Source organism: Protomyctophum parallelum, assembly GCF_964188405.1.
Source record: "Protomyctophum parallelum genome assembly, chromosome: 3".
Classification (NCBI taxonomy): Eukaryota; Metazoa; Chordata; class Actinopteri; order Myctophiformes; family Myctophidae; genus Protomyctophum; species Protomyctophum parallelum.
In genome coordinates this window covers 20,185,640-20,207,506 of record NC_139698.1, presented here as the reverse complement: position 1 = coordinate 20,207,506, position 21,867 = coordinate 20,185,640, and the positions used below count along the sequence as shown (strand labels likewise).

General features: G+C 44.7%; 1 protein-coding gene across 4 annotated transcripts in view; it reads left to right on the top strand.

Moving 5' to 3' along the window:
• Positions 1–21,867, top strand: part of ptk2ab (protein tyrosine kinase 2ab) — a 144,800-nt gene that overhangs the window by 103,224 nt on the left and 19,709 nt on the right. For 3 of the 4 annotated variants that reach the window (XM_083761662.1, XM_083761663.1, XM_083761664.1), the window contains 3 exons: positions 6,270–6,347; positions 9,068–9,178; positions 12,952–13,014. In XM_083761662.1, coding sequence (XP_083617788.1) covers positions 6,270–6,347; positions 9,068–9,178; positions 12,952–13,014 — 252 coding nt within the window. Of the gene's footprint in view, positions 1–6,269; positions 6,348–7,132; positions 7,331–9,067; positions 9,179–12,951; positions 13,015–21,867 lie in introns of all 4 variants that reach the window. The other variant, XM_083761665.1, reaches the window with a different exon arrangement.

The window sequence follows — 21,867 nt, the reverse complement described above, 5'->3', positions numbered from 1 at the left end:
TCGCCTTGACCCGGCTGGTATGTGTTGGACGGTAAACATGCCGGTTTTAGCAGGTGACTATACCTCGTTCTGAAACAGCTGTGACTTCACCCATCACCTCCCCCGAACCTGAGTCAACGCCACCTCCAGACGTTTTATATATCATGCGTGGTTGAGAAAGTGTCAACATTATCAAGTGCCTGAAAGGGTTTGTATATAGGCTTGGGTTTCTGGTGTGTGAGTCATAATCTGCCAACATCAAAACTATGACGTATACAGCGTAAACATGTTGAAGGCAAATTAGGTGACTACTCTTATTTAATTGACTTATTTCGATCAGTGTGATTAACAACTTAAGCCTTATTTCGTACTTTGGTCTGCAACGTAATTCTTTTGTGAAAATAGCTAATTTAGTTTTTAGTTTTTTTATTATTTACTTGTAATTAATATAATTTTAAATTGATTCGTTTGATTAAAGCTGCTATAAGCAATAACATGTCAACATTTGAATGACCTTTTCTTTAATTCTTTTGTGTATTCAGACAGCCAGCAATGGGTAAAATACTCTGTGACACATCTAGGGGCCGCAATCTGCTTTGTCATTGGCCGACTTCCCTGTCTACTTCCTGATTGGTTAGTCATTTCGACTGGGTTTTTCTTTCCGACCAATGACAAAGCTTCTAGGAACATCTTTGAATGCAGATTGTGGCCCCTATGTCACAGAGACTACATTTTTTGGGGGAGCGTTTTACTTAATTCTGGCTGTACCAAAAAAAGAAAAGAAAAAGTCATACAAATTTTGACATAGTATTGCTTATAGCAGCTTTAACTGTTGCACCCGTAAATGTACAGTCGAACCTCATTCATGTAGCATAATAACATACCATGGGAAATTGAAAGGAGATACTATACCTATTTATGTATATACATAAAATAATATAGAGTTGAGTATAGAGACAAATGGAGGAATAAATCTCCCTGTTAAAGAAAGTGTCCCGTGTGGACAAGACCATGCTCCAGGGTCATGGGTCCAGGCCGTGTGTGCGTGTGTCCGTGCGTGTGCGTGCGTCCGTGCGTGTGTGTGTGTGTGTGTGTGTGTACGTGTACGTGTGCGTGTGCGTGCATGCACATAATTCCGTTCAAGACTGATTGTTTCGGGTGTAAGGTTGTAAATCCAAGCAGACAAAATGCTCTGTGTTGGAACGGAATCAAATTTGTGAAATAAAGTCCGTTTTCGACAGACGACGGAGGATCAGTCATCCAATTAACACAGTGTTGCTGCCAATACAAACAAATGTGGAACCACTTTCGACTTGGCATCCCTGTTCTTCTGGTCATGTCATTGTATAGGCTTAACCCATTTAGGACTGACAGTTTTCAGAAATACCTCATGTTTCTATATATCAGTGGTGCTCAATATTTCATGTCAAGGACCCCAAAAATGATATGTAATTTGCCGCCGACCCCCATCTGAAAAAATATGTTCTAGGAAGCAAATATTTGAGTTAAAAACGTTCACTCTGAAAGAATATATATATTCAAAGATATAAAAAAAAAATAGCAGACCTACAAGCTCGTAGCGCGCCACTCGGTGGCACGCTATGAGCTTGTAGGTCTGCTATTTTCCAATAGCTACATTATAACATAATGTTTACAACACCAAATGGGGTTCCCGGCCAAAATGGATTAAATGTTTCTAAAAAAAACCTATTTATTTAAACTACACAGAAACAACAGGCCTATACAAGCTCGCAGTGCGTGTTGATGCAGTGTGCTACAGTGCGTAGATCGCCATGTTCTCGCTATTTTTGGTATGATGACATGAGTATAAACGAGGGATTAAGTGGTTTTATTACACGCTTGTGGCTGCGCATTCCTGACATTCCTAATGCCGTTATGAGTTATGGCTTATACCGAGTGTCTCAGAGGGATGCAAAAGTTTAAACAAAACAAAACGACGAAAACATTGCAATTAGCGTGTGTGTGTGTGTGTGTGTGTGTGTGTGTGTGTGTGTGTGTGTGTGTGTGTGTGTGTGTGTGTGTGTGTGTGTGTGTGTGTGTGTGTGTGTGTGTGTGTGTGTGTGTGTGTGTGTGTGTGTGTGTGTGTGTGTGTGTGTTGGATTTCGAACTAAAACAGGACACTGTTCCCAGTAGATGTTCCCAGAGGATTTCTGCTATTCAGTTGTAAATCCTGTTGGTAGACGGGGATTGTGCGTGCATGCATGCCTGTCTTCACCAGTAGATGGGGCTACAAATCCACATGATGACCATGAGCGTGGCGGTGGGACGTGAGGATGTTGCAAGTGGGCCCCCCAAATAATTGCCAAACTATCCATTTATAGCTACATGGGGACCCCCCTCAAGGACCGGACCCACACTTTGAGAAGCCCTGGGTCTAGGCGGGGACACATTGTTCCTCTCTGTCCTTCTCCATGTGCGATGCCGATGCGGGGACAACTGGGCTGTTTGTTTTTAGGATCTCTGGCATTTACTCTCATAAACCCTGTCGTAGACGACGGGGGATTTACTCCCTTAATCGTTTAATGTTGGGCTGTCACTGCGTCACGTGGCTGAAAGCTGCACATTCCTCGTTGGATTCCTCATAAGTTGGCAATAAAACGCTCCTGGCTGTGATGATAGCAGCCGTCAGTGATTCCAGGCTGCCATGCGATCTGACAATAAAGCTTTTGGGGAAAATGGGGGGTGTGTTTAAGTGGCGTGGGTTACTATTACTATAATGCACTCAGAACATAGCCCATAGCTAGTCGTTTATAATAAGCACGACTATAGAGATGGATGGTGTGCTGTAAACGCTCTGACACTCCAAGTCTCGAAGGGGATATTTTTAGGATATTTGATATTGTCGCCTGTTGGGCAGAAAGAAACCTTATTTAATATTTTGTTTTATATACAACCAGATCTTATTTTAGTGATGTTTGGGGAGACAAGAAACACATGACACCATGGACACTTTGAAATACTAGAATATCAAAAAAAGAAAACACAGATCTGGTTGCAAAAGGGGTGTCTGTGCTATTCATAAATAGCACTTTTTTTTCTCTCTACTCAGTCTGTGTCTCAGCGCTGTGGACAGTTCAGAAACCACCTCTACTCAGTCTGTGTCTCAGGGCTGTGGGCAGTTCAGAAACCACCTCTACTCTGTCTGTGTCTCAGGGCTGTGGACAGTTCAGAAACCACTTCTACTCAGTCTGTGTCTCAGGGCTGTGGACAGTTCAGAAACCACTTCTACTCAGTCTGTGTCTCAGGGCTGTGGGCAGTTCAGAAACCACCTCTACTCAGTCTGTGTCTCAGCGCTGTGGGCAGTTCAGAAACCACCTCTACTCAGTCTGTGTCTCAGCGCTGTGGGCAGTTCAGAAACCACCTCTACTCTGTCTGTGTCTCAGTGCTGTGGGCAGTTCAGAAACCACCTCTACTCTGTCTGTGTCTCAGCGCTGTGGACAGTTCAGAAACCACCTCTACTCTGTCTGTGTCTTAGCGCTGTGGGCAGTTCAGAAACCACCTCTACTCAGTCTGTGTCTTAGCGCTGTGGGCAGTTCAGAAACCACCTCTACTCAGTCTGTGTCTTAGCGCTGTGGGCAGTTCAGAAACCACCTCTACTCAGTCTGTGTCTCAGCGCTGTGGGCAGTTCAGAAACCACCTCTACTCTGTCTGTGTCTCAGCGCTGTGGGCAGTTCAGAAACCACCTCTACTCTGTCTGTGTCTCAGCGCTGTGGGCAGTTCAGAAACCACCTCTACTCATTGTGTCTCAGTGCTGTGGGCAGTTCAGAAACCCGTCTTCCAGTGACATCATCGATGGGGAAATCTAAGCTAATTAGAAACCGCAGGCTTTCTATTCCTGATAAGTTACCATGCTATAATGGAAGCCATCGTTCTCGCGATAGTGCAAATCAAAATATATATACACATATGAAATGTTTTCATAATCGCCATGCCACCATGGACATGTGTGTATAACACATATATGTGACCAAATTTGACTGAGAGACTGCCATTGTATTTAAAAAAAAAAAAATGTCATATGAAAGCAGGGAATCATAGCTTCAAATTGACATATTGGTTGTTCAGTTTGACCCACCAGTTTTGGAGATAAGGCTTTTAGAGTAATGTCTTGCAGAAAACAGCGAGTTGAGAAAAGAGGCTTGAAAGGTTCACTGTGGTCTCTAACATTACACATAGCTACATGTTGAAGCATTTATTTGATATTTACATGTCGATGTCAGCTCTGACACTTATTTCAGACATGTTCTAGTATGTGAAGAGTCTGCCTGTGCTATTAACTCATTTTGAAAAAAAAAAGGGAAAAAAACGTTTTTCTACTCTGGTGAAAAGCTGGAATTTGCACGATGGCAGTCTCTCAGTCAAATCTGGTCACATATATACACATATACTGTGTATATATATATATACTGTATAACATGCACACACACACACACACACATGTCCATGGTGGCATGACGTTTCTGATTAAGTGAAAACTATTCAAGAGGCTATGACTAAAACTAAAGTAGAAATTTGCTGCCAAAAACAACACTGACATACTGTACTTTATTTGTTATTTTTTGAGCTGCATCTAGTTGGTCACCAAACCCTGCTGTACGTCTTTTCTGTGTGTGTTGCTTTTTTTTTTTTTTTTTAACTGGGATTTCCAAGAGAAGCTTCTGTAATCATGGTCACAGACTCACAGCTTTGGCTGTCAACACCCTCAATCCGTTCTCACACTAAACACTAATTGTGCTAAATAACACTAATTAGGGCCCTTTTTTGCCGCCTTAAGCCCATAAACTTGTAGGGCGATTTTACCATATTGAAAAAACAAGATTGTGAGCTTGTAGATCGGCTATTTGAACTATTTTAAGATGTTTTTCAAAATAGTGAAAAATGCCTAAAACATTTAGACAGAACGGGTAAGGCGTGGTAGGGCCCAGACATGTCATAAAGGTTGGCCTTCAGGGGTCCTTTGAGGTCTTAATTTGAGTCCTTTATTGTCACCAGCTAATTGATTGGTAACTAGCTATTTGATTGGTAACTAGCTATTTGATTGGTAACTAGCTATTTGATTGGTAACTAGTGTGAAACACCCGGGAATCGTACCCGGGTCTCCACCATGGGAAGCCAACAGCCCTGTGACTCAGGGGAGATATTAGACTTTTTAGGTTGTGTGCTATTTGTACACTCTTGAGTTATGGGGGGGTATAATGTGGCCTAATGCATAGTAAACTTTAGGGGGTCCTTGAAATGAAAAGGTTTCAGATTCACTGCTATATGAACCATTGCACACACCTATGGACACCATAGAGGGGTCATAGACAGAGGTTTGTTATATCAAACCGGTGCTACGTATGTATCACTGCAACCATCACAAAGAACCACTGAAGAAACTGAACCAACGTACGTGCGTGCATGAGTGTGTGTGTGTGTGTGTGTGTGTGTGTGTGTGTGTCTGTGTGTGTGTGTGTGTGTGTGTGTGTGTGTGTGTGTGTGCGCGCGCACCTGCGCGCCAATTTAATTGTGTGTTTGTGGTTAGACCAGGGTAGTAGGAACTGTTGTCCTTTCTTTGTTTGTCAGTAATATAATATGTGTTTTGTCCAACAGACTTGTGCTGTCTGTTTGTCTGTCCATTTCTGACTGACTGACTGACTGTCTCCTTGTCTTCGCACAACGCCTTGACTGTCTGACCGTCTGTCTGTTTGTCTGTCTGACGTCTTGTCTGTCTGTCTGACGTCTTGTCTTTCTGTCTGACGTCTTGTCTGTCTGTCTGTCTGACGTCTTGTCTGTCTCCTTGTCTGTCTGTCTTGCTGTCGGAGGTGTGGTCCAGAGGCAGCTTCAATGAGAGGGTGTGGAAGGTTAGAGGTCCCACTGGTATAGATCTTTTTTATACATGAAGAAAAAGCCATTCCACACTACTACATCAGCATCTAACCCAAAGCAGCAACACAGCTGCCACACATGGTCGTGATCCATCGACGTTCTAGTCGTTTGTAACACGTTAGATGAATGAGCAAAAGTGTCTTGTTTTGACCGTGATTGACTAACCATTAACAGCTTGTTGTGGGTTCTCCTCCCCCTTCCTCTTGATTGACAGCTAACCCAGCCACACAAACAGCCAGCTCGGAGGTTCTGTGTGTAGACCGTCCTCCTCATGCCTGGTGTCCCCCCCTCCCCTCCCCTCCCCTCCCCTCCAAACACAACAAACAAAAGCACAAGGTTTTAACGATTCTGTCTCACTGTCTGTCTGTCCTACGTCTGTCTGTCTGTCTGTCTGTCTGCAGCCCAGTAGACCAGGCTATCCTAGTCCTCGTTCCAGTGAAGGATTCTACCCCAGTCCACAACACCCCGGACACTACCAGGTACACACACACGCACACACACTCACACACACACACACACACACACACACACGCACACACACACGCCTAACAAGTTGGTTCCTTAACTTTCTTGCGCCAAATTCACACCAGCAGAAGAGGTATATATATTCCCGAGTTCGGAGGAAGTGGCGGTGGAGGTTTTCCGTGCGTTGTCTTGTTGCACGCCACCCTCCCCACTGTAGCGTAAAGGAGGCGGAGCCAGCAAGAGAGAGGCGTGGCAAAAGTTTTAGAAGCGACGTGCGAACGTGATTAGAGCAGCAGCAGCAGCCAATCAGAAGTGTGGACTAGACAGAACACCAATAGTGGTCCAATCCAGTGGTGTAGAAATCTCTACCGCTACTGGTGTGAATTCTGCCTTGCTTTCTAACCCCTGTTCCTTGCTTTCTTTCTTTCTTTCTTTCTTTCTTTCTTTCTTTCTAACTGTCTGTCTTTTTTTCTTTTACTCTTTCTTTTACTTTTGTCTCTTTCTTTCTTTCTTTCTTTCTTTGTTTTTCTTTCTTTTACTATTTCTTTTACTTTTGTCTTTTTCTTTCTTTCTTTGCCTTTTTTTCTTTTACTATTTCTTTTACTTTTGTCTTTTGTCTTTTTTTCTTTCTTTCTTTCTTTCTTTCTTTGTGTCTTTTCTTTTACTTTTGTCTTTTTTCTTTTTTCTTTCTTTCTTTGTGTCTTTTCTTTTACTTTTGTCTTTTTTCTTTTCCTTCCTTTTCTTTCCTTCCCTTCTCGTCCGTGGGTGTGTCCTCCTCCCTCCTCCTCCTCCTCCTCAGATGGCGGGGGGGTACCCCGGCCCCCACACCCTGCCCTCTGTGCCCAGCGCCCTGTACCCTCCTCAGCCTGTCGTGCCGGACACTCACCACGCACACACACACCCACGGCCGCACCACGTGCACACACACTCTCACGCAGCACAGCACCTGCCTCTGCCCCACGGCCAGGACATGGCCCTGTGGGGCTCCGCCATGGAGGTAGGGCAGCGAACATACACACACACACACACATACACACACACACACACACACACACACACATACATGCACGCACGCGCGCGCACACACACGCCGATCTACAAGCTCACAACGAGCTTGTAGATCGGCTATTTTCAGCATGCAACCAAGTGTAAAATGACTTATACTGGATCTCTTGTCCACTATAGTCCCTTCTTAACATTTTAGTCTAGTTTTTATTTGTTGACGAAATTCAGTCAGTATATTTAGTCTTGAAAAAAAGTACAAAAATATTTTATCATAGTATTAGTCGACGAAATCAACACTGACACACACACGCCCCCCCCCCCCCCCCCACCCCCCCACACACACACACACACGCCCACACGCACACACACACACACACACACACACACACATTACACACACACACACTGTCTACATCTGCCTGTACCTATATCCATCCATACCTATGCATCCATCTGTGACTATCTTCCATCTACCCATCCATCTGTGCTTGCCTCTATCCATCTATTCACCTCTAACAAGCTATCTGCCTATATTATTACACTGCAGCAAATGAACAACACAGTAAGCTGTATATATTACTAACGACGTCTTGACCAGATGAAACGGGAGCCACTACTACTACTTTTTGTGGATCCAAATAAATCGATGAACGCAGACGTTGTCGCCCTGGATCAACAACAGGTGTGCGCCTCCACGTCTGCTCATGAGGGGCAAGCGAGAAAAAAATAATAAAAAAAAATAGCTAAACAGAATCCAGGTCTGGTCAGTCGCGGGCACGAAACGAGCACTGCGTGAGCACCGCGCTCACGAAAATACGCTTGCTAGCGACCTGCGGATCGCGGATTTAGCCGCGGTTGCCTCGGTTAACCGCAGTTTAGGGTGGATTTGGGTCAAATATATTATAAATTCATATTTGATAAACCGCGGGTGAAATAATGCGGGGAAATAAATGAATGGCGTCTATCTACTGTATATAGGCTTTTAAAACTCACAAAATCCTGGCGAAATCTCGCAATCCGCAACCACCCGCAGATCGGCGGATGGTTGCGGATTGATAAATTGGAATAATAATGAATGAATGCGGTCGGATAACGGGCAGGTTTATGAATAATCCACATTTCCAACAATCCATAATTTTAAACATGTTCTAATTTAGCTATTGAACAATAGCAGACCTACAAGCTCGTATAGCGCGCCACTCGGTGGCGCGCTACGAGCTTGTATGTCTGCTATTTTTTTGAAAAATCGTAAACATGTGGCGCAAATCTTTGAATATATATTCTTTCAGAGTTAACGTTTCACTCGCCGCCGTCCTTATACTCCGTCGTGTGACGAACGGCGTCAATATAGCCGCGGCGCTCGCAAGTCCGCAACGACACGTCGTCGCAGTGCGTCATGAGCTTGTAGATCAGCTATTTTCGTCACGCATAATATATACCTCAGCCATCCAGACACAGTGGGTGTGTAGCTGAGGTTGTCCATATACTGTATATAGCATTGATTCACCGATCCCCGTGAGCGTGTGTATGTATGACTGGCGCTGCTATCGGATCACCTGTCATCAGTCTGGTGTATCTGTCTGTCTGTCTGTCTCCATGTGTGTGTGTGTGTGTGTGTGTGTGTGTGTGTGTGTGTGTGTGTGTACGTGTGTGTGTGTGTGCGTGTGTGTGGCTGTGTGCGTTGCTTGCATTTGTATGTGTGCATGTGTGTGTGCGTGCGTGCGTGTAGGACAGGGCAGTAGACATGCAACAGTGTCTGTTCATGGAGGAACAGTTGATGCTTCAGCAGCAGCAGATGGAGGACGATCAGAGGTGGCTGGCACAGGAGGAGAGACTGCTGGTAACCACATACACACTGAGAGAGGGCCCTGAGACTGCTGCTAACACACACACACACACTGAGAGGCCCTGAGACTGCTGCTAACACACACACTGAGAGAGGGCCCTGAGACTGCTGCTAACACACACACACACACACACACACTGAGAGAGGGCCCTGAGACTGCTGCTAACACACACACACACACACACACACTGAGAGAGGGCCCTGAGACTGCTGCTAACACACACACACTGAGAGAGGGCCCTGAGACTGCTGCTAACACACACCACGTTATGAGGGTGAACTCAGAAGGCAGACACCGCCCCTAATAATGGTTAATCCTAACACTAACATCAGCTCAACTACAGTATGTGGTTTCCACCCGACAGAGATGATTATATACTGTACATACTGTACATCCACTTCCTGTTTGTCCATCGTGACTCAGGAAGCACTTCCCTAAAAGGAGATACTGTGTAGCGGTTAGTCACTACGGTTATCTCTGACACGGCACGCACGCATGCACGCACGCACGCATGTACACACATATGCACACACACAGAAAAAAACACACACACATGCACACACACGGAGAGAAATAAACACACACACACACGCAGAGGAGTTTGTGTTGTTTCACTGAGTTTTTATTGAAAGAGGCTGTCTGCAGAAGAGTTCTAGTGTGTGTGTGTGTGTGTGTGTGTGTGTGTGTGTGTGTGTGTGTGTGTGTGTGTGTGTGTGTGTGTGTGTGCGTGTGCGACTGTGCGTGTGTGTGGGCAGGTGTGGCCTGTGTGAATTCCAGACTAATGCCAGGCTTCCAGTCTGACAGCTATAGAGTTTCTATGACCCACTGTGCGTGCGTGCGTGCACTACAATAGTAGTGCTGTAAGGAGGAGGGAGGAGTGGGGGGGGAAGGGGCGGTGGTTTTGGAAAGAAGGGAGGACATGCCTACAGATTGACAGCTTGTTGGCAACGTGCGCACTCCCTCCTCCTCTCTCTCTCTTCCTCCACCCTCTCTCTGTGTGTGTGTGTGTGTGTGTGTGTGTGTGTGTGTGTGTGTGTGTGTGTGTGTGTGTGTGTGTGTGTGTGTGTGTGTGTGTGTGTGTGTGTGTGTGTGTGTGTGTGTGTGTGTGTGTCTCAGATATAAGTGTCATGGAGGCGGGGAGCTCCGCTGAACTTGAATTCTTCGCCTGATGGAACTGCTGTTGGCACACAGAGAGATACAGGGACACAGGGAAACACAGACAGGCAGATACAGGGACAGGCAGACAGACAGGCAGACAGACAGGCAGACAGACAGACAGACAAACAGGCAGGCAGACATCGGAGGAATACTCTTTCATGATGCTGGTCTTCAAATCCTGTCTTGGTAAACTGGTAGGTAGAAGACGTGTGTGTGTGTGTGTGTGTGTGTGTGTGTGTGTGTGTGTGTGTGTGTGTGTGTGTGTGTGTGTGTGCGTGTGTGTGTGTGTGTGTGTGTGTGTGTGTGTGTGTGTGTGTGTGTGTGTGTGTGTGTGTGTGTGTGTGTGTGTGTGTGTGTGTGTGTGTGTGTGTGTGTGTGTTTCAAGCGCTGCAGCCTCACTACAACTGCAAAGTTGCTTTGGGTTGTATGTGTGTGTGTGTGTGTGCGTGTGCGTGCGTGTCTATCCTGTGTATTGAAGCCTGCAGCTTGGTACAGCATGTTCCTGTTTTTATTGGAAGTCTCATGCAGAGAAGTGATGTGCGTATGTGTACGTTAATTGGGGGTGTGTGTGTGTGTGTGTGTGTGTGTGAGAGGGAGAGAGAATGCTTCTGGCTGTGATTTGGAGGTCTTCGTGGATCCAAAGAGTTGGACAGCTGGTTCTGAATTGGATTCCTTATGGCGTTGTTATACCGTAACCCTGTATGGATTCATAAATACAGTCCATGGTTCTATATAGGCCTTACTGTATATCCCACTGGACACACCAGGGTTGAGCCGGTCCATTCTTGTTTTTCTTCCCCCCCCCCCCCCCCCCACCCACGTAATTTTGAACCACATTGATTGTTTCCGATCCCTAAAAGTTGGTTGTGGAACTGAAACCAAAACATACTTCTCATTGCCCTGGAGTGGGAACCTAAGTGGGTGTGGCACTATTCAGGTTGGAAGATGCAGGTCTGATATAGACCATCATATATATGTTTCCTTAACCCTTTTAGGCCTGACATCGACTGTTTCTATATCAGTGGTGCTCAATATTTCATGTCAAGGACCCGATAATTATCTGTAATTGGCCACGGACCCCCATCTGAAAATATGCCGTTCCAGTGCCACATTTTCACGATTTCTCAAAAAATAGCAGACCTCTGCAAGTTCTTATGAGCTTGTAGATCTGCTATTTTTCAACAGCTAAAGCATGACAAGCATGCTTAAAACACCAAAAGGGGTTCCCGCTCCGAGAATGGGTTAATAAATAAATAAAAAAATACAAAAAAGAAAAACTACAAAAAAAACAGTTCTCGAGCCAAAGTGCTTGTGGTGGAGAGGTTGTAACTATGTACTAACTATTAGAATAAATAAATGGCCATAGCAAAGCTGCAATTCAACAATCGATTCCAAAATGTGATTCCAAAACTATAAGTTGCGATGAATTATAATGTTCAGCAAGGCTCATCTTGCCCTTCAATTACCCACATTCTGCCTCCCTCATAAATGTGCCTCTTTTTTATTATCACGGATGGCTTCTTCTCTCTTGCAATTAATGACATAACATTTGGCAGTCGGCCATGTCTTTTTTTTAAGATACCGAAACCTGTAGAAAAGGTCATCATCTCTTGCTCGTATAGATTCTGTATAGATCACCGTTTTCCAAACGGTGAGGCGGGGACCCATTTTTTTGGGGGGGGGGCGACTGTGGCTCAAGAGGTAGAGCAGGTCGTCCAATGATCCATGGGTCGGCGGTTCGAATCCCGGCTCCTCCTGTCTACATGTCGAAGTGTCCTTGGGCAAGACACTGAACCCCAAATTGCTCCCGATGTGCTGGTTGGCACCTTGCATGGCTTCCGCCGCAATCGGTGTATGAATGGGTGAATGTAATGCACAATCTATGTAAAGCGCCTTGGATAAAGGCGCTATATAAATGCACCATTTAATGCACAATTTTTGGTCAACAGACACATTTTTATGGGTTCCCTTTATTATTATTATTTTTTTATTATTTTATATATTTTTTTTATGCAGGGACAGGCTGAAAGGAAATGGGGGAGAGAGATATGGGGGGGGGGGGGGGTAGTGACATGCAGTAAAGACCGTCGGGATCGGGAGTCGAACCCGCGGCACACTGCCAGACTCGGGCTATATACCGGCAAAGGTGCCTGGACCGCTGAGCCACGGCCCATGCCGCCTTTATTTATTTTTTGTGTAAAACAGAAGATTAAAGACTTGGTGGGCGTTAAAAGCGGATCGTGTCCTGGCGGATCCATCCGGGTAATAATCCGATTTACAATAGACCCAGTAGAGACACACTTACACCTGGATGTGCTCAGTGTTGGGGTTCTGGAGGAAACACGAAGGCCTCTACGGTGAATCACTCCCTCACTCATTCATCCCCTACTCGTTCATTCATCCATCCATCCATCCATCCTTTTATCTGTTCAAGTGAAATTAAACTGAATGGAAACGCAACATGAAACAGTTAACCGAATGTACATTCAGCATGTGTTTGTGTGTGCGTTTGTTTGTGCGTGCGTGCGTGTGTGTGTGTGTGTGTGTGTGTGTGTGTGTGTGTGTGCACGTGTGTGTGTGTGTGTGTGCGCGCGCGTGTGCGTTGTAGAAGCCAGACATCAGGACGTCCAGAGGGAGTCTCGACAGAGACGACTGTGGCCTCCAACCTCCAGTAAGTGACTTGTCTTTAAAACAACGTGGTTATTAATTTCCTACTCTATCGAAGAGATACAGAGCTGGGTGATGATATCAAACAGAGGGCGGTGTGTTTGTAGCCATGGACATATATAGCGGGTACCAGTGTTGTTTTTGGCAGAAAATGTCTATTTTAGTTTAGTCATAGTCTTTGGACTGAAACTTCATTTAGTTTTAGTCACATTTTAGTCACCTGGAATGTCTTATTGTTAGTCTAGTTTTAGTCGACTAAATGTCATAAGATTTTAGTCGACTAAATCTAGTGGATTTAGTCGACTAAAATGTATTTTGGCTGGCCTTGATGCCGTCGTAATGAGTGTTTTTGACAACCAAGTGTAAAATGACTTATACTGGATCTCTTGTCTAATCTGATGTTAACGCCGGTGTCGTTAGCATCATTAACTAGAAAAAGTGCCCTTCTGGGCACAGGTCTCCACCAGGATAGGAATGTAGGGGAGTTGGCATACAAAGTTATCCACAGATCCGTGCAGTTAGAGGTAAAAACACTTTTCGGCCAGTTATAGCGCCACCTTGAGGCTGAGTTGAAATTGTTCATGTGGCATTTCGTCCTCGGCCTAGTGGGAATGTGGGTGCACAATTTCACGGAAATCACGCAATGTGTTCATGATTTGCAGCATTTTGTTTGAAACTGAGCACTCCTGTGAACTTTGGAAGCCAATCTTAACCAATCAGGATGGAGTCTGAGAAATCTGAAAGACCGGTTTCGTTGAATGGCTCTAGAGAGACTGTGTACCAATTTGCGTGATGTTTGGACAAAATCTGTAGGTGTACTGTGCAAAAACTTGTTTTGCACAAAGCGGCCTCCTGGTGGCGCTATAACAGGCCGTTCTGGAAAGTTTGGGGCAGAGGTTCATCGTTGGCATCCAGGGAGTGTGTGTACCAATTTGCGTGATGTTTGGACAAAATCTGTAGGTGTACTGTGCAAAAACTTGTTTTGCACAAAGCGGCCTCCTGGTGGCGCTATAACAGGCCGTTCTGGAAAGTTTGGGGCAGAGATTCATCGTTGGCATCCAGGGAGTGTGTGTGCAAAATTTGCCATCGACCGGGTTAACGGTGGCCGAGATTAGCTACTAACGGACACACGGACGGACGGACACACAAACGGACGGACGGAGTGCAAAACATACTCTCCCCACATGCCTTCGGCCTGGTGGAGACAACAACCTATGCAGATCGACGGTGTCTGAACACACAAAATCCGATCCTGAATCTGATCCCTTGCGAATTCACGGTGTCAGTCAGAGTCGGTGCTAACGATCGCGTCTGACTGTATTCTGATCAAAGTATGTACTGTAGTTGTGACATAATGGGTTTGAGTCCATCTATATGGTCTATTTCAGTGGTTTCCAGCCCTTTTCATAATTATTTAGCCTCTCTATCAGACCCCAAAACAGGATAGAGAATATTTAGTTTATGTTTGATACGGTTTTGTCCTACTGTACGGCATCGTTGGATACGATGCTGTATTGCTGTGGTAGCATATAGGGAGAGATAACATGGGAAATGTTGTTCAAAATGAATTATTACAATTATTTTACATTCTCTAATTGTGTAGTAAATTCATTCATGTTTACGCTCTCTAGAGTTAATCCATTCTGTACGGGAACCACTTTTGGTGTTTTAAGCATTATGTTATACTTTAGCTATTGAAAAACAGCAGATCCACAAGCTCATAGGCTACGAGCTTGTAGGTCTGCTATTTTTGAAATATCGTGAAAATGTGGTGCAAATCATTGAATATATATTCTTTAACGTTTTTAACTCAAATCTTTGCTTCTGGGGGGGGGGGGGGTCCCCTGAACAACATATTTTCAGATGGGGGCGGGGGTCAGCGGCCAATTACATCTATTTTTGGGGGTCCTTGACATGAAAATGTTTGAGAATGACTGACATAGAAACATGGGGATTTTCAGAAAACAGGTCAAAATGGGTTAAAGATGGTCCATTTGGCCCAGGCCGTAGCGTAACGGTCTGGGCACCGGACTGGTGATCCAGTCGCGGTGTGCCGCGGGTTCGACTCCCGAACCCGACACGGCCTTTACCGCATGTCATCCCCCCATCTCTCTCCCGTTTCCTGTCAGCATACTATCTGTCCCTTAAAAAATCAATAAAAGGCGTAAGCCGCAAAAAAAAAAAAAAAAAAAAAAGATGGTCCATTTGGTTACCAACTAACAAAATGAGTTGGGGACCACCAGGAACCCCCTCGAGGACTACAGTCCCTGGACCGCTGGTTTGGAAACCACTGGTCTATTTCCTGTCTGTCCTTGACGGATATTGGAACAGAAATATCTTTGTTTTTGTCCTAATGGAAACATTAGTAAATGATGTCATTTTAGCGTCGTTTATGTTGTTCTTAAGCAACGAGCAACTTCTTGCTACAGATAAACGATGGCGGAGCCGACCTCTGATTGGCCCAGAGAGGCCCGGTTGTTTGTTTGGATTAGATTGGCCACAGCGACAGGAAGTTGTGACCTCTTATTCCGGGAGGCCGCCGCTTCTTAAGGTCACGGGGCCAAAGGTCAACGGATTCTCACAGGAATGTTTTGGGGTTTTTTTTTGTTGTCCGTTATTTTATTAATAGAATAAGCTGCTGTGAGAAGAGCGGTGCTTCTCAAGCATCTTCATGTCGAGGACATATTTGGCCACATGACCACGTCCCCCCCCAGTCTGAAAATATGTTGTGCCTGGGCAGGGACCTCTAGTCCATAAGAGACGATTTGTTAACCCATTTAGGGCGTTTTGGTATACTTTAGCTATTAAAAAATAGCAGATCTGGCCCAGGCCGTAGCGTAACGGTCTGGGCACCGGACTGGTGATCCAGTCGCGGTGTGCCGCGGGTTCGACTCCCGGACCCGACACGGCCTTTACCGCATGTCATCCCCCCATCTCTCTCCCGTTTCCTGTCAGCCTACTTTCTATCCCTTAAAAAATCAATAAAGGCGTAAGCCGCAAAAAAATATCTTAAAAAAAAAAAAAAAAATAGCAGATCTACAAGCTCTTAGCAGGGCACCGAGTGCCGCGCTATGAACTTGTAGGTCTGCTATTTTTGAAAGATCGTGAAAATGTGCCTCAAATCTTTGAATATATATTATTACAGAGTGAACATTTTCACTCAAATCTTTGCTTCTCTTCTGGGGAGGTCCCTGGAACAACATATTTTCAGATGGTGGGGCCATCTGGTGAGGCGTAGGCGTATTTACATATAATTGTTGTGGTCCTTAACATGAAATATTGAGCAACACACTGATACAGAAACCTAAGGTTTTTCAGAAAACTGTCAGGATTTTTTAAGACATTTTTCTAATTGCGACGTCAGGCCTAAATGGGTTAAATATGTTGTGCCTGGGCAGGGACCTCTAGTCCATAAGAGATGATTTGCTAAATATTTTCAAAACTTCTCCAAGTTTGTTTGTTTTTGTCTTCTTGTTTTGTTTTACAGCACTATGTTTTCAATGTACGGATATTCTACTGTTAGACGGGTGCTATAGGTTCTTAATTTACTTCTAGAATGTGGTGTTCTTGTTTATGGTAAATAGCTCTGGATTAATAAATTAACTGCTCCTGGCGGAACGTTCCGTCAGAAGGAATCCAACTTCTTCTGACGTAATGTTGCGTTATTGTAGCTTTATTATTGATATCAAACAGGATCGCTGATTTATTTTTCTTTATTTTTTTATTTTTTTGCTTGGCCTTTCCTTCTTTAGCGATCCTAGTATAGACCGGCTTGTGCAACCGTGCTGCCGTTCACCTCCCTTAAGAGTGTCTGCTAAATGCCTAAATTGTAATTGTAAATTGTACAAATTGTACATTTATTTTCCAAAAAGGCCACTCTACAAGCTAATTTTGGAACGTAATGTATTATTATTATTTAAGTGGCAGATCTACAAGCTGACAACGCATTGGATGTTCGACGTATAATAATGTTACGGTGGTCAAATTGTTTCCTCATTTTGCTTGGGAAAGGACCCCTGGGGGTCCCCGGACCCCACTTTGAGAACCATTGTGCTAGGAACCCTGGCAGCCATCTTGTCTCCTATGCGCGCTCGCACCACGTTATGCCACAGTAAAGCAGCGTGCTAGCCTAGCAGCCTCTAGCTGGTTTAATGGGCCTTGCCCCAGTCTGTCTGCCTCTGTAGCACGCTAGACTAGCAGCCTCTGGCTGGTTTACTGGGCCCTGCCCCAGTCTGTCTGCCTCTGTAGCGCGCTAGGCTAGCAGCCTCTGGTTTACTGGGCCCTGCCCCAGTCTGTCTGCCTCTGTAGCACATTAGGTTAGCAGCCTCTGGCTGGTTTACTGGGCCTTGCCCCAGTCTGTCTGCCTCTGTAGCGCGCTAGGCTAGCAGCCTCTGGTTTACTGGGCCCTGCCCCAGTCTGTCTGCCTCTGTAGCGCGCTAGGCTAGCAGCCTCTGGTTTACTGGGCCCTGCCCCAGTCTGTCTGCCCCTGTAGCGCGCTAGGCTAGCAGCCTCTGGTTTACTGGGCCTTTCCCCAATCTGTCTGCCTCTGTAGCGCGCTAGGCTAGCAGCCTCTGGTTTACTGGGCCTTGCCCCAGTCTGTCTGCCTCTGTAGCGCGCTAGGCTAGCAGCCTCTGGTTTACTGGGCCCTGCCCCAGTCTGTCTGCCTCCTCTGTGTAATTACACAGTAGAGAGACGGAACTCTCTAAGGCTCAGGCTGTGATATAACGTCCAGGCCGTGGAGTTTGTCTCAAAGAAAGTTGGATGACGGTCACGTTGCAGTCACAGCAAGCTACGCCAGTCTGACCCTTAAGCATCTCTTATTCCGGAGGGAACATTCGCCCCAAAATAGCCGATCTACAGAAGCTCGCACAACAACGCGTCGACGAGATCTGGTGTAGACTAGAGTGGAGAAAGCACAGAGCCAGCCAACGCGGGTCAAATAGAATAGACTAGAGCACTGGTTCCAAAACAGTGGGCCGGGTCCCATGTGTGGGTCACGGAACAATTTGTGTGGGTCAAGACTCGAGTAAAAATGTTTCTTTTCCTACATTTAAAAATATATATATATTTCAGAATATTATTTTAATAAATGTATTTTTTTTAAATAATTATTATAGTAATAGTATAGTAATATAGTAGCCTATACATTTCATAACAAACAAATCTAAGAAGCGTTGTGCATTTGTAGATCTGCTATCTTCACTAGTTTTCGTCCCGGGTAAACGTCTAATTTATCTTCTGGGTCTCAACCTGTACATTTTGGGTAACCACTGAAACGGAGGGTTCAAGTATAAGAGGTTTAAAGACAGGTGTTAGTCTCTCAGCGTCCAAACTACGTCACACGCTTAAACTTTGTCATTATCATGGACTTTGCCCGTCATCCTCAGTCCAGTCCAGTCTATCCGAGATGCTACATCGACTTCACGAAGGACATGAAGTCATGCCTTTTTGATTGTAACCCGTTGCTTTTGGACTGATGATTCAGCTCTCCATGGTCTCTCATCATGATGATACACTAGCCCATTTCGGGCGGGAACCCCTTTTGGTGTTTTAAATATTGTTATAATTTAGCTATTGAAAAATAGCAGCTATTTTTGAAAAATCGTTACAATGTGGCGCTATATATATATATATATATATATATATATATATATATATATATATATATATATATATACCGGTATATATATTCTTTCAGAGAGAACGTTTTTAACTAAAATATTTTCTTCTGGGGGGTCCCTGGAACTACATATTTTGAGATGGGGGTCCGTCGCCCAATAGAGATAATTCTGGGGGTCCTTGACATGAAAAAGGTTGAGCACCTCTGACATAGAAACATGGGTTTTTCAGAATTTTTTTAGGATTTAGAAGCCTTTTTTTAATCGACCTCAGTCCAAAATGGGTTAAAGGCAGAAACATGACTTAGTGTGCAGAAACTCCACACAATCAGCCACCCATGCTTACTTGCTTGTCTTCGTCAGTGTTGTTTTTGGCAGAAAATGTCTATTTTAGTTTAGTCATAGTCTTTGGAATTAAACTTTTTAGTCATATTTTAGTCACCTGGAATGTTTTAGTGTTAGTCTAGTTTTAGTCGACTAAATGCCGTGTGATTTTAGTCGACTAAATCTACAGTTGATTTAGACGACTGACATGTATTTTGTCGGGCCTTGATGCCGTCGTAATGACTGATTTTACACTTGCTGAAAATAGCCGATCTATAAGCTCACAACGACGCGCTGTGAGCTTGTAGATCTGCCATTTTCAGCATGCAACCAAGGTTAAAAATGACTTATACTGGATCTCCTTTCCACATGTCCCAAGCTTCCTAACATTTACTAGTCTAGTTTTTATTTGTTGACGAAATTGTCAGTATGTTTGGTCTTATAGTTTTAGTCATCGCAGCTTAGTTTCCATTTAGTTTTCGTCAGTGAAAAAAAGGTAGTCGACGAACATTTTCATCTTAGTTTTAGTCGACAAAATCAACACTGCTGTATACTGTGTAGTTTTGTAGTACATGTACAGTACTGTAGTGTATACTGTGGTACTGTAGTACTTATGGAACATACTGCAGAGTGTGTTTACTGCAGTACTTTGTGGAACATAGTCCAGTGGAAGGCGTGTGTGGAGCTGCCATGGATTCCATATTTTGGTCTCTGTCGTTCATCTCTCTCTCCGTTTATCATCCTCCCATTGAATGGCTGTGGTTTGTGGTGGGGAGAAGTGTGTGTATGTGTGTGTACAGTACATGCATGCGTGCTTGCGTGCGTGCGTGTGCGTCTGCATGTGTGTGTATAAAGTGGCTCGTATACATGTACCAGTGTGTGTGTCTCAGGGGAAAGAATGTTTTTTCTTTCATACATGCAAGCGCTTGTGTGTGTGTGCGTGCGTGCGTGCGGCTGTATTTTGGGTGTCGGTGGTTGTCAGACCATAACAGTCCCGTCGTGGCACCGAGGCGAGCGAGGTTTCCTAAAACCCTCTCTCTCTCTGTCCCTCTCTTCCTCCCCGAGAAACCACACCTTGGCTTCTACAGTATGTTCTACAATCTATAGTACTGTATGTCACTCATAACAACACACTCTTAAGGCCTCACTCACACACGTAAGACACACGCAAGACATACTTGTGTCGTCCTGTCGTCTTCCGTGTGTCATGCATGGCCGCCTCGATGCATTTCCAATGGGAGTCACGTGGTTTGGAAGACACAACCTCGTCGCATGGCTGTCGCATGGAGGCGGCGGCCATGACACACAGAAGACACAGAAGAACCCCTTTTGGTGTTAGCATCATGCTATGCTTTAGCTATTGAAAAATAGCAGATCTACAAGCTCATAGCGCGCCACCGAGTGGCGCGCTACGAGCTTGTAGGTCTGCTATTTTTGAAAAATCGAAGAACGACTGACATAGAAACATGGCTTTTTCAGAAAACTGTCAGGATGTGGAAGACATTTATAGAATCTGATGTCAGGTCAGAATGGGTTTTAAGTGTGAGTGAGGCCTAGAACCACACTACTATGGAGTCTATGTTCTATAGTCTATACAGACCAAATCCACTAAATGCACAACAAACAAACTTTGCCACTAATAACTGTTGTGTTGGAGCAGCCATAAACTACACAGGTCCGTCCCCGATGCTCCGGGGCATCTTTGTAAAGTTATTGTTGGTAAAAAAAAATAGCAGGTATAAAAGAGTAATAACGTTTGAGCAGACGAACGTCAGTCACTTTCCCATTCGACTGTATAGTAGAAGAGCCGACTGTTTACGCCGCAGAAACGTTATGTCTCCGCCTACAGGAAACCTCTGGGCTGAGACCACGCAGGGCGACCGACCAGTCTGTGGTTCAGTCTTTGTTAAATACTGTACATGTCACAACAACACCCGACGTCCCATTATGGACATGGTGTTTATACCGCGAGAGACGGATCCGCAGCGGTGTCGATTTTGACATAAAACTGGAATAAAACTCCCATCTATTTTTGGTCGACTATAAGTATCATACGAAACTGCCTCCCCCTGGCCAGCCTGATGGAGGGGAAAGGAACTGGTTGGAATAACGTGTTCCTTCCACGTGCTACGTCCAACCAGGGAGCAACTTGGACACTCAGGCATGAAGGAAGCATGAGTTCAAGTCCGTTGCTCTCCCCTTGTCTCCCATATATGGGGACTAGGTTGGTGGAGGGTGTGTAGAGCCCAGGATCACATTAGATGATTGACACGGGTGAAAAATGGGTTACAAAATCGTGGGATAAAAAAATATTTAAAAAATAAGTATCATACGATTTCAGTCGAGTGCATCTTACAGTTGATTTTGTCGACTAAAGTGTGCTTTGGTGGGCCTCGGTGGCGTCGTAATGCCCGATTTTACACTCTGGAAATAGCCGATCTACAAGCTCACAATGTGTCTTAACGTGTTGTGAGCTTCTAGCTGGGCAACCAAGCATAAAATTACTTGTCTTTTTAGTTCTACAGTACAGGATCTCTTCCTCCACTAGTCCGTCCCTAACATTTGAGTCTAGTTGTATTTGTTGATGGAATTCAGTATATTTAGTCTTAGTTGTAGTCGTGGCAGCTTAGTTTTTATTTTGTTTGTTTTTGGTCAGTTAAAAATGGTAGTCGCTGATCACTTTTCGTCCTAGTTTTAGTCGACGAAATCAACACTGTGATCTGCAGCATTAGTTTTTAACCCATTTAGGGGCGGGAACCCCTTTTGGTGTTTTAAGCATTATTTTACACTTTAGCTATTGAAAAATAGCAGATCTACAAGCTTGTACTGCTATTTTTGAAAAATCGTGAAAATGCTGCACAAATCTTTGAATATATATTATTCTTTCACAGTGAATGTTTTTAACTCAAATCTTT